Consider the following 13,660-nt stretch of genomic DNA (forward strand, 5'->3'; position numbering starts at 1 on the left):
GAGCAGGAGTCGTCAAGCTTGGAGGCAATTCCTTGTTCTCCTGAAAGAGTCAAAAGTATGTTAAAAGGGATTTCTACTTTCAGAAATGTGGACACCAAAATGTTGCCAATCACGTAAAATAAAAGCAGATGGTTCTCAACCTTTGAGTCCAGTGTATACTCTTTGCCGATGCACCGGCCTTGTTTTGACTGCAGTGGTAATATTACACAGACCACGGGAGACGGCATGAGCCACTGAGCTCAGCAATTGGCTGTGGCAGTGATGTGAGCTATTGGCAAAATGTCACTGCTGCAACCAAAAAAGAAAGCAGTGGCAGGATGCCGGCACAGACCTGGGGAGTGCGAGTACTAATGGATTGTTATTTTAGATGACAGGCAACGTTTGGCATCCACTTTTCTTAAAGTGCAAAGGCTTTTTAAAAAGACTAAGGCCCCTATTTATCAAGGCCAGCAGTTTTCTCTCGGGTCTTCCTGAGGGGAGTCTCCTAACGAATCCGGTACATGTTAAAAGTGGGCCTCCAGAGAAATCTTACCCCTGACAAAGCTGGACTTGGTGGCAGCACAACATATTGGGATTTTCTGTCCCATCAGCCCTCTGATCGCCTTCATTTGCACTTAAAGTGCACCAATCACCAGGATTTTACTATATTACCTAAAGCCAGTGCTATACTGGTGCTATCATGCTGATTCAAAACATACCTTTAGTTCTCAGCTGGGATGTTAAGGTTTTGAAACACAAGAAAGTTTCTAGAATCAGCAGCTTGTTGAGTGACAGCATATGACAGCTGGGGTGGGTATTCAGTTATCCCCTCCCTCTTTTACTTATGTTAAGTCTATTATGCAATCATTTTACTTTGTGAACAAAAGGACCTGTGCTTCAGCCAACATAGCTTATACCAGGAAAACACATTTCTGTTGGCTGAAGACCCGCCCCTTCTGGTCATATGGGTATGACATCAGCACAGGTCCTTTTAGTCAAAGTAAAACTATTGTGTAATAGAATATAAAAAAACAGGGGGAGGGGATAACTAGGAATACCCACCCCAGCCATCAGCTGCTGTCACTCAACAAGCTGTTCATTTTATTAACATTCCTTGCGCTTGTGTTTTAAAAGCTATATATCCTAGCTGACAACTAAAGGTATGTATCGAATCAGCCAGATAGTGCCAGTATAGCTCTGGTTTTAGCTTATATAGGAAAAGCCTGGTGGTTGGTTCCCTTTAAGATTTTTTTTTTCCCATCATCATTCACATTGATGGTGTGTACTTTCTATATCTACTTCTGTGCAAGTTGTTGCTTTAATATATTAGGAATCATATGGCTTCAACTATTAAATAATAGGTGGGCTGCAGTGGGTTTCCCCATACTTATTATATGATGGCAAAGAAGCAGAGGAATTCTGTTGGTGATGGAAAGCCAGAGATGTAGAAGTAAAATGTGTCAGTTTTAATGATCCAAATAAAAAAGTAACCATGGTTAAAGCATAGCCATTGGCACTGTCGAAACGTGTCGGTTTATAGGGGTGCACCCCGACACCTTGTCTGTATGGATACTAATTTGGATCATTAAAGCTGACAAATTATGTCTACACTGCACTTTCCTTCATCACTGGAATTCCTCTGCTGCTTCTGCTCTGTGTACCTGGCATGGACCCTTACCATGCAGATCTAGGAGCCCAATTTACGAGGGTAGACGGATGAGGTGACATTGTGTTGGTGATTCTTATATGATGGGGACATGTTTTTAAAGGGTTTTTAATTAATGTGTCATTTTTAATAAATTGATCATCATCATTCCTAATGCTTTAGGTTCTTTTTCATCATTTTCAGAGATCTTATTCCAGTTAATAACTGGAGTAACACTTTCAGTGTAAGGCATGCTGCCATTCATTATGAATTTGACAACGAGTGTTTTTGCACCCAAGTTCCAGATGCACCACTTTGGTAGAGCTGGGCAAAAATGGGGCACAAAAGACAAGTGTTGCTAAATTTTAGCACAACCTCGCGTTACCCCCAAATTTAACAATTTTTCAAAGCTTTTTAAAGCTGTAATCCTGGTGTAAAAGCTTTGAATTGGGGGCCTTAGAACAAAGTATTGAAAAATGAGTAAAAACAAACTAGCCACAGGATATTCTTGAATAAACTACAGTATTTTGGCAATAAATTCTTAGAGAGCTACCTTTTCTTTGCAGAGTCCTTTAACAACATCAGCCATCCTGCTTTCAAGGACAGGCTCCCCCGGCGTGCTCACCACACTTCCCGGCAATGGAGGGAAATTAGATGCTAGCAGGTCAAACTTTGGTGTCGGGGCCATTTCTTCCATTGCAGTCGGGGGCCGCTGAAACAAAGCAACATCAGCACACTGCACAGGTTTCATGCCCACACATAATCAGAAGAATCAGACAGTCAGCCCTCAGATCTCATAATCTTGCGATCATTGAGAAGACCAAGCAGACAGAGTCTGAGCAAAGAGGACAGTGATCAGAAAGAGGCAAGATTGAAAAGGAGAAATAAGAAAAAAAAATGAAAAGGTGAAATAAGAAATAAATGAAAAAAGTGAAATAAGAAAGCTCAGACTTCTGAACGCCAGCCCTGTTCCCTCTAAGCGCGATACTTGATCATCACTGGGCCGTACAAATCATCAGATCTGCAATGTGATTGTCATTCAGGTCTATAGGGGACTTAATATGGCTAAGGCACAACAAGTTACACGGCTTATTGTGTTCTTATGAAAAAGATCTTTACTACACTTTTAAAATTAACGCGTGGCCCAAGTCTTCACAGATATATCCCACTTACAGAAATAATAGACTACAAATACATACTGTGTAGGATTAGAAATCGCAAAGCACCACGGCAAATGTGTCATTCATCCCAAAGCAAAATTGACTATGCACTGCTGAACTACGATTCTATGAGGTCTAATTAAAAAAAAAAAAATTATAAAACTTACGAAAGTGCGATCGTCATCTCTTCTTCTTCTACCTCTAAAGACGTTTCTCCTGCAAAAACAAAAAAAAAAAATGTTAAACTCAAAATAACCCCATAAAAATCAAAACTTTACATATGACTTCTAGTAAAGGGGTTCCACAATTATCTGCTTAGATGGATATACTAGAAGCACTTGTAAATTCACTGTTCATTAAAATTTAGCATTGTTCCCCTTGTAGTGTAGATTATTGTTTACAGCTCATCGACTAGGGAATCGGCCAATGCTGCAGTCTAGAGTTTCTTCCAGAAGATACGGCGCTTATAGGTTCTTCCAGACTGTAGGGCGCTTATGGGTTCTTCCAGAATGTATGGCGCTTATGGGTTCTTCCAGAATGTACGGCGCTTATGGGTTCTTCCAGACTGTAGGGCGCTTATGGGTTCTTCCAGAATGTACACCGCTTATAGGTTCTTCCAGAATGTACACCGCTTATAGGTTCTTCCAAAATGTACACCGCTTATAGGTTCTTCCAGACGATACGGTGCTTATAGGTTCTTCCAGAATGTACGGTGCTTATAGGTTCTTCCAGAAGATACTGTGCTTATAGGTTCTTCCAGAAGATACTGTGCTTATAGGTTCTTCCAGAAGATACTGTGCTTATAGGTTCTTCCAGAAGATATGGCGCTTATAGGTTCTTCCAGAACGTGCGGCGCTTATAGGTCCTTCCAGAATATACGGCGCTTATAGGTTCCTCCAATAGCACTAGACAGAAAACCTGCCAAGGGCTTTAGTGCTTTTTAACTGTGCTTCCAGTGCTGAAGAAGAAGCGCTTTCACTTTAGACAGTGAACCGCAAACTTAGAACAAGCAGCGCAATGATGCAGCTGGTCTGAGCTGTCAATCCGAAGCGCCTGCTCCCAACACTCATGGAGTGTTGGAGAGAGGTGTGCTCCTGATCTGAGCAGATAGCAACCACCCTAAATAGTGGTTTTCTAAGCATGGACATTTATCTATTCACAAAATAAGTCCGTACTGGGGACCCCATTGATCACTAGTCCAATATTTATTCTCAATGGAACACTGAAGTGAATAGCTGTCAAGTATTAATTGGGGACTTGGCTATTTCGGTTGGAGATATAAAGGGGAAGACCAGTGCGGCACAATGGCTTTATCCGGGACTTTAGTGCTTTTTTTCCAATGAGGTTAAGAACTGACAAGCAAGTAACTTGTGACATCAGGAATTAATTACCGTATTTTTCGGACCATAAGACGCACTTTTTCCCCCCAAATGTTGGGGGAAAGTTGGGGGTGCGTCTTATGGTCTGACTATAGGGCTGTGGCCAAGAACGAGGGTGCTGCGGTGGAGCGGGTCATCGGGGGCACGAGCAGGCAGCAGCAGCAGCGCCTGCCGTGACCACGTGGGCCCGCTCATTACATATGCACGCCCATCCTCCCGCCCATCTCTCAGCGCTGAAGCCGGCACTGACAGGTGGGCGGGAGGATGAACTGGGACGCGCGCATAGTAAAGAGCCGGTCCGCATGATCATCCCTGGCAATTACAGCCTGGAGTGATCATGTGCGGCTGTATTCACTGCCCCCTGCGCGTCATCATCAGCGTGGGGTGCAGTGAATCAGTACACTCACCCGTCCCAGTGTGTGGAGCCGTCCCCCTGCAGCATGCAATGTCTTCCTGTCTGTGCCGGTCAGCACAGACAGGAAGACATCGCGATGCTGCAGGGGAACGGCTCCACACACACAGGTCATTGCCGCTGAGAGGAAGATGATCGGTGCTGGAGGGAGTGAGGAAAAGGGGAGTATAAAACGTTTTTTTTTTCTCTGTGCTATAGGATACAGGCCATATACCAGGATGGTATATGAGCAGGATGGATGGGGGGCATATGAGCAGGATGGGGGCATATGAGCAGGATGGGGGCATATGAGCAGGATGGGGGCATATGAGCAGGATGGGGGCATATGAGCAGGATGGGGGCATATGAGCAGGATGGGGGCATATGAGCAGGATGGGGGCATATGAACAGGATGGGGGCATATGAACAGGATGGGGGCATATGAACAGGATGGGGGCATATGAACAGGATGGGGGCATATGAACAGGATGGGGGCATATGAACAGGATGGGGGCATATGAGCAGGATGGGGGCATATGAGCAGGATGGGGGCATATGAGCAGGATGGGGGCATATGAGCAGGATGGGGGCATATGAACAGGATGGGGGCATATGAACAGGATGGGGGCATATGAACAGGATGGGGGCATATGAACAGGATGGGGGCATATGAACAGGATGGGGGCATATGAACAGGATGGGGGCATATGAACAGGATGGGGGCATATGAACAGGATGGGGGCATATGAACAGGATGGGGGCATATGAACAGGATGGGGGTATATGAACAGGATGGGGGTATATGAACAGGATGGGGGTATATGAACAGGATGGGGGTATATGAACAGGATGGGGGTATATGAACAGGATGGGGGTATATGAACAGGATGGGGGTATATGAACAGGATGGGGGTATATGAACAGGATGGGGGTATATGAACAGGATGGGGGTATATGAACAGGATGGGGGTATATGAACAGGATGGGGGTATATGAACAGGATGGGGGTATATGAACAGGATGGGGGTATATGAACAGGATGGGGGTATATGAACAGGATGGGGGTATATGAACAGGATGGGGGTATATGAACAGGATGGGGGTATATGAACAGGATGGGGGTGTATGAACAGGATGGGGGTGTATGAACAGGATGGGGGTGTATGAACAGGATGGGGGTGTATGAACAGGATGGGGGTGTATGAACAGGATGGGGGTGTATGAACAGGATGGGGGTATATGAACAGGATGGGGGTATATGAACAGGATGGGGGTATATGAGCAGGATGGGGGTATATGAGCAGGATGGGGGTATATGAGCAGGATGGGGGCATATAGCAGGATGGGAGTATATGAGCAGGATGGATGGGGGGTATATGAACAGGATGGGGGTATATGAACAGGATGGGGGTATATGAACAGGATGGGGGTATATGAACAGGATGGGGGTATATGAACAGGATGGGGGTATATGAACAGGATGGGGGTATATGAACAGGATGGGGGTATGAGCAGGATGGGGTATGTGAGCAGGATGGGGGTATGTGAGCAGGATGGGGGTATGTGAGCAGGATCGGAGTATATGAGCAGGATGGGAGTATATGAGCAGGATGGGAGTATATGAGCAGGATGGGAGTATATTAGTTTTATTTTGCCAGGTAGTGCACAGGAGGGAGGAATCATTGTAGGGATTTTATTTCCTTCCTTCTTTACTGTGCACTTGTTATGATACAATAAATTGTATTTTTTCCAGATGGAAGACAAAGGTAGTTAGTAACTACATGCCGGTAAGCTCTTATACTTATACCCAAAGTCCTGGTTAACGCCTTCAATGCTCTTCAATAGTGACATGTTCTAGTGATTATGGGGGGTCTGACGAGAGCATCAAAGGTCTAACTAGTGCTTTCTGCCACAAAACCAGCCTGAGTAAAATCTACACAAATACATTTCAAGAAAAGCTCTGCTACGTACCTTCCCCGAGCTGCTCCATCTGTACCATTCTGTTCTATATGTAAAGATTGGGAGTCCTTAGAAAAAACATCCTGATGTCCAGTTAGAGAAGTGATGTGCCGATCGGATGTGAAGAGACGGGAGTTCGGTCTATTTACATGGATATCGGGTAACGGTACAAGAGTTGCTGTACCAGCCTCAGCGGTTCTTTCTGAAGAGTTTGGAGACGATCGAAACGGAGGCTTCATACTAAAAAAAAGACAGAAAACATCACAAAAAAAATAAATGACGTGTCCAAAAGAAAGGTTTTCCAGTGGAAAGTGGTTTATAAACTGTTAAGATTTAAGGGGAAAAAAAAATCTTTGGCAAACACCTACATGAAAAATTAAGATCTCTAAATTACTTTGTCCCCTCAGAACTGCAAGTCCTCGGACTACTAGAGTCCCAACACAGGAAAGAAGGGAATTTTGTTTACTTACCGTAAATTCCTTTTCTTCTAGCTCCTATTGGGAGACCCAGACAATTGGGTGTATAGCTTCTGCCTCCGGAGGCCACACAAAGTATTACACTTTTAAAAAAGTGTAACCCCTCCCCTCTGCCTATACACCCTCCCGTGGACCACGGGCTCCTCAGTTTTGGTGCAAAAGCAAGAAGGAGGAAACTTATAAATTGGTCTAGGGTAAATTCAATCCGAAGGATGTTCGGAGAACTGAAGACCATAACCCAAAAGAACAACCAGCCCAAAGGGCACAGGGGTGGGTGCTGGGTCTCCCAATAGGAGCTAGAAGAAAAGGAATTTACGGTAAGTAAACAAAATTCCCTTCTTTGTCGCTCCATTGGGAGACCCAGACAATTGGGACGTCCAAGAGCAGTCCCTGGGTGGGTAAAAGAATACCTCAATAAGAAGAACCGAAAACGGCCCCCTCTTACAGGTGGACAACCGCCGTCTGAAGGACTCGCCTACCTAGACTGGCGCTGCCGAAGCATAGGTATGCACTTGATAGTGCTTCGTGAAAGTAGGCAGACTAGACCACGTAGCTGCCTGACACACCTGCTGAACCGTTGCCCGGTGCCGCAATGCCCAGGACGCACCTACAGCTCTGGTAGAATGGCCTTTCAGCCCTGAAGGGAGCGGAAGGCCCGAAGAACGGTAGGCCTCGAGAACAGGTTCCTTGATCCACCGAGCCAAGGTCAACTTGGAGGCCTGAGAGTCCATACGCTGGCCAGCGACAAGGACAAAAAGCGCATCTGAACGGCGCAGGGGCGCCGTGCGAGACACGTAGAACCGGAGTGCTCTCACTAGATCCAAAGAGTGCAAAACCTTTTCACACTGGTGAATTGGATTAGGGCAACAGGAAGGCAAGGAGATATCCTGATTCATATGAAAAGGAGATACCACCTTAGAGAGAAATTCCGGGACAGGACGAAGAACCACCTTATCCTGGTGGAAAACCAGGAAGGGAGCCTTGCATGACAGCGCTGCAAGCTCAGACACTCTCTAAAGAGATGTGACTGTCACTAGGAAGGCCACCTTCTGCGAAAGACGGGAGAGAGAGACATCCCGCAGCAGCTCAAAAGGCGGCTTTTGAAGAGCCGTCCGGACTCTGCTAAGATCCCAGGGTTCCAACGGACGTTTGTAAGGTGGGACCATGTGGCAGACCCCCTGCAGGAACGTGCGGACCTGCGGAAGCCTGGCTAGACGCTTTTGAAAGAAAAAACACGGAGAGCGTGGATACTTGGCCCTAGAGAGAGAGCCTAGGGACAAACCCTTGTCCATTCCAAATTGTAGGAATGAAAGAAATGTGGGTAAGGCAAACGGCCATGGAGGAAAGCCGTTATCAGCGCACCAGGATAGAAAGACTTGCCAAGACCTGTAATAGATCTTGGCGGACGTTGGCTTCCTGGCTTGTCTCGTGGTGGCAATGACATCCTGAGATAACCCTGAAGACTCTAGGAGTCAGGGACCAATAGCCACCTAGTCAAGTTGAGGGCCACCGAATTCAGATGGAAAAAACGGGGCTTGTGACAGCAAGTCTGGGTGGTCTGGAAGTGCCCACGGTTGACCCACCGTGAGATGCCACAGATGCGGATACCACGACCGTCTCGGCCAGTCTGGAGCGACGAGAATGGCGCGACGGCAGTCGGACCTGATCCTGCGTAGTACCCTGGGCAGCATCGCCAGAGGGGGAAACACATAAGGCAGTCGAAACTGCGACCAATCCTGGACTAAAGCGTCCGCTGCCAGAGGTCTGTGATCCTGAGACCGTGCCATGAAGGCCGGGACCTTGAGAGATCGACGTCCTGCGTTCCTCAGGGGCGATGGATCTCTCGAAGCACTTTTGGGTGCAGAGACCATTCCCCCGCGTCCATGCCCTGATGACTGAAAAAATCTGCTTCCCAGTTTTCTACGCCCGGGATGTGAACTGCGGAGATGGTGGAGCCTGTGGTTTCCACCCACTGCAGAATTCGCCGGACTTCCTGGAAGGCTTGACGACTGCGAGTGCCGCCTTGGTTCGCGAACGGCACTGCCTCCATAGCTGCAACCATCTTCCCCAGGAAGTGCATGAGGCGCCTTAAGGGGTGTGACTGACTCCGAAGAAGTGATTGCACCCCCGCCTGCAGAGAAAGCAGTTTGTCCCTGGAGAGTTGCCAGAGCGACGTGTTGACACGCCACCTGAGAAGGGGCCCAGAGGTTCTGAAGAAACGAGCCGCAGGACGAGAACTGAACTCTATCCTGTAACCATGAGACAGAATGTCTCTCACCCATCGGTCTTGAACTTGTGGCCACCAGGCGCCGCCGAAGCGGGAGAGCCTGCCACCGACCGGGGATGCGGCTAGGGTAGGCCGAGAGCCATGAGGAGGCCGTTTTGGAGGCAGTGCCCCCTGCGGCCTATTGGGGTCGTGACGTGGGCCGCCACGCATATGAGTTCCTCTGGCCTTTCTCCGGCCTGTTGGACGAAGAAGAATGTGGCTTGGCGGAGGGACGAAAGGACCGAAACCTCGATTGGATTTTTCTTTGCTGAGGTCTCTTAGGTTTGGACTGGGGTAAGGAGGAGACCTTTCCCTTGGATTCCTTAATAATATCATCCAATCGTTCGCCAAATAAACGGTCGCCAGAAAAAGGCAAACCAGTTAAGCAGAGTCTGGTTCCCTTTCGCGCAGCCACATGGCCCTGCGAACTGCCACGGAGTTAGCATATGCTACAGCCGTGCGGCTAGTGGAGTCCAGGACGGCGTTCATGGCGCAGGACGAAAAGGCTGATGCCCGAGAGTCAAAGACGGAACATGCAGAGCAAAATTCCATGTGACAGCATTAAACTCCTTCAGACAAGCCTAGATTGCTTGGAGAGCCCACACGATTGCAAAGGCCGGGGCGAAAGACGTGCCCGTGGCCTCATAGATGGACTTCACCAAGAGCTCTATCTGTCTGTCAGTGGCATCCTTCAGGGATGAGCCATTTGCAACAGACACAACGGACCTAGCAGCCAATTTGGAGACTGGAGGATCCATCTTGGGAGAATGAGCCCAACTCTTAACGACTTCAGATGGAAAGGGGTAACGCGTGTCAGTGTGACGTTTAACCCAACGCTTGTCCGGGACCGCTCCGGGTTTCTGGACAGCATCCCTGAAGTTAGAGTGATCAAAAAACGTATTGCGTGTACGTTTGGGGAACCGAAACTGGAGTTTCTCCTGCTGAGAAGCCGACTCCTCTACAGGAGGAGGCGGAGGAGAGTGAACCAGCACCTGGATGATGGACGAGATAAGATCATTTACTAAGGCGTCCCCCTCAGGAGTATCAAGGTTAAGGTTGAAGTCAGGGCCAGAGCCCTGAGCTCCCCCGTCCGCCTCGTCTTCCTGAGAGTCCTCAAGCTGGGATCCCTAGCAGCGTGAGGAAGTCGGGGAAGAGTCCCAGCGAGACCGCGTAGCCGGTCTTGGACTGCGGTCCGGGCAGGAGTCCTCCGCCTGAGACCTAGGGCTCAACCTGGGAGCGCGCTGCGGCGCTAACCAAGCGGGGCCTCGATGAGACAAGCTAACAGGGCCAGGGCCTGTGAAAGGTCCAGTCTGGACAGCAATGCCTCAAGGAGCTTAGAAGACCATTTGATCATATGAAATGACTGAGGGCCAACACCGGTGACTCTGTCCCTGCAGCCTGCTCAGGGGGAGCAGGGGGGTCTACATGAGCCGAGGGGGCCCACCAGTGCCCGAGGCTCCGGCTGAGCAAGCGAGGCAGGAGTCGAGTATTGCTCACAGTGAGGGTAGGTGGATCCCGCGGGTAACATAACCCCACAAGAGGTACAGACCGCGAGAAAAACCTGTGCCTGTTGTCTCCTAGGAGAGTGACCACTGAAGGTAAATGTGAACAAAGGGTATACAGTCTGTCCGAACAGAAATATATATAATATATACATATGTATCCGGCACCCTAGGGGGACCAGCAGCGGGTGCTGTGTTCACCCTGAGCTCCCCTGAGAAGCACCCACCGGCAGAATGCCAGAAATTGGCCGCCGGAGCTCTCAGGGGAGGAGTGGGGCCGAGGGCGGCGCCAGCAAAAAGCGGGAGTCTGGGTTCCCCACAGTGGTCAGTGAGGGGGGAGGAAGACATGCAGGATGTTCCAGCCCTCACATCCGACGTCATGTCGGTAATCCCGCCCTTACCCCTGACAGGCAGGCCCGGGGGCGGGATGAAGCCGGGGACTAAATTTGAGGCCGCGCCCGACCAGCAGGCCCGGTCGGCGCGGAAGTCCACCTGCCTCCTCAGTTTTACAACTACCGCGGCTTCCGGGAAGAAGGTGCGCTCCCTGTACAGTCCCCAATGGGGACACAGAGTACCTTTAAGTAGCAGGGCCCGGTCCCTGGGGTTGAAAAGGCTCCGGTCCGGCAGATTCCACCAGGGGCTGCGGATGGAGCACGGTCCCAGTAAATGGATGACCGCTCAGGATCCCACTTCTCCCAGAGCCGCATAAGGGTTGGTGAAGGAAAACGGCATGTGGCTCCAGCCTTTGTACCCGCAATGGGTACCTCAACCTTAACAACACCGCCGACATAGTGGGGTGAGAAGGGAGCATGCCAGGGATCCCGTGGGGGTCCTCTTTTCTTCCAACCGACAACTAAGTTATGAGAATGCATGAGTGGATGTGTGCCTCCTTCCACACAAAGCATAAAACTGAGGAGCCCGTGGTCCACGGGAGGGTGTATAGGCAGAGGGGAGGGGTTACACTTTTTAAAGTGTAATACTTTGTGTGGCCTCCGGAGGCAGAAGCTATACACCCAATTGTCTGGGTCTCCCAATGGAGCGACAAAGAAAACAAATCTAAAAGGGGGTGTTACACGCAGAGATAGTGCTAGCGATGTCGCGGGTGAAAGCACCCACCCCCGTCGTTTGTGCGTCACGGGCAAATCGCTGCCTGTGGCGCACAAAATCGTTTGGAGCCGTCACACATACTTACCTGCCTACCGACGTCGCTGTTGCCGGCGAACCGCCTCCTTTCTAAGGGGGCGGTTCATGCGGCGTCACTAAGCAGCCGCCCAATAGAAGCGGAGGGGCGGAGATGAGCAGGACGTAACATCCCACCCACCTCCTTCCTTCCGCATTGCCGGCGGCCGCAGGTAAGCTGTAGTTCATCGTTCCCGAGGTGTCACACAGAGCGTTGTGTGCTGCCTCGGCAACGACGAACAACCTGCGAGATCAACAATCAACGATTTTTTGAAAAGGAACGACGTGTCAACGATTGACGATAAGGTGAGTCTTTTTCCATCGTTTACGCTCGTTCCTTGCAGTCAGACGCAACGACGTCGCTAACAATGCCGGATGTGCGTCATGGAATCTGTGACCCCGGTGATATATCGTTAGATACATCGTTGCGTGTAACGGGGACTTAAGACCTGGCTCCCATACACAAGACAGTATTAGATTGCACAATTGTATGGCTGACAGTTGTCTCCCCACTAGGCACAGGATTGCTCCGCTAGGCCTAGCCAACCTGTATTGTCTAAGAGCCGCCAGACTCCTCTGACAGTGGCTTATCTCGCAGAGAATTAGAAAGACTCAAAAACTGAATTTTTAATACATGCAAATTAAAAGTTTAATTTTTTTTTTGGTAACAAACCATAACAGTTTATAGACTTTTTTTAATCCCTTGAAAACACCTTTAAAGCCAACTGGCCTGGCACGGTACCTGGCCTGCTCTTCCCAGCGCTTGCACACACGTCCGTGTTTTGACACGGTTCGTGTGGAGTACACAGCGACATGTCTGTTTTCTGCCGGCAGCACGGATGTCACACTGATGTGATCCGTGTGACACGTACCGGAGAAAACACGTCACTAAGAAATAAATGTATTTTTATTCTTACCAGTCTCCGGCGCTGCTTTCACACTTGCTTCCAGGCCCGCTCATTAGGCTCATAAATATTCACTGCACTGCAGACCCAGAAGCAAATGTGACAACAGCGCCGCAGACAGGTAAGTATACAAAGTTCATGCTGTCCGTGTGCTATTCAGATGTCACACAGAACACACAAGAACGGATAAAACATACCTACACCATAGACCATACAAAACGTTCCTTTTTTGCACAAACGTGTTAAAAGGGGCCTAGCATGGAGCAAAAATTACATAGCAAAAATAAACAATCGCCGTGGATTTGAAATCTCCAGCATGTAAATTTAAGCTGCGGATGTCACCACAAATTTCATTATCTGTCATATATGGCTTACAGCTGCAGCTGATATACATATGGGGTACAATATTGCATATATAAACAAGGGAAAAACCCACATAAAATATATAACCTTTAAAGGGAACCTGTCAGCAAAACATTTTGCTTTAAACCTAAAGGTTTCCCCTTCTGCAGCTGCTTTCTAGCAAGATTCCTATAGTGTTTGTGCCCCCTTTTAGACCAAATTAAATACTTTATAAAGTTGTACCTTTTGGTATGCAAATCTTGTAAATTATCAATGGGGGCGGGCTGTCTGGTGTCCGTTACTAACACTGAGTGAAAGTCCGGCTCACTGAGTAAAGGTGCTCAGGGGAAATTACACGTATAAAAATTTAGAAAACCCCGGCACACAAAAAGTGAAACTTGAAATAACTTTTATTCAGTTTTTATTCAGTTTTTTATGTTGACGTTTCGGCAAAAATTGCCTTTTTCAGAACTGATC

At 48.6% G+C, this 13,660-nt stretch overlaps 1 protein-coding gene across 1 annotated transcript in view; it reads right to left on the reverse strand.

The window, feature by feature from the left end:
• Positions 1 to 13,660, reverse strand: part of LARP4 (La ribonucleoprotein 4) — a 120,304-nt gene that overhangs the window by 34,551 nt on the left and 72,093 nt on the right. Inside the window, exons 11-14 of the mRNA XM_075337142.1 lie at positions 6,526 to 6,753; positions 2,952 to 3,000; positions 2,178 to 2,336; positions 1 to 40 (exon numbers count right to left, since the gene is read on the reverse strand). The exon at positions 1 to 40 is cut by the window's left edge and continues 91 nt beyond it. Of these exons, the coding sequence (XP_075193257.1) occupies positions 1 to 40; positions 2,178 to 2,336; positions 2,952 to 3,000; positions 6,526 to 6,753 (476 nt within the window). The remainder of the gene's footprint in view (positions 41 to 2,177; positions 2,337 to 2,951; positions 3,001 to 6,525; positions 6,754 to 13,660) is intronic.

This window comes from Anomaloglossus baeobatrachus, chromosome 2 (assembly GCF_048569485.1).
Source record: "Anomaloglossus baeobatrachus isolate aAnoBae1 chromosome 2, aAnoBae1.hap1, whole genome shotgun sequence".
Taxonomy (NCBI): domain Eukaryota; kingdom Metazoa; phylum Chordata; class Amphibia; order Anura; family Aromobatidae; genus Anomaloglossus; species Anomaloglossus baeobatrachus.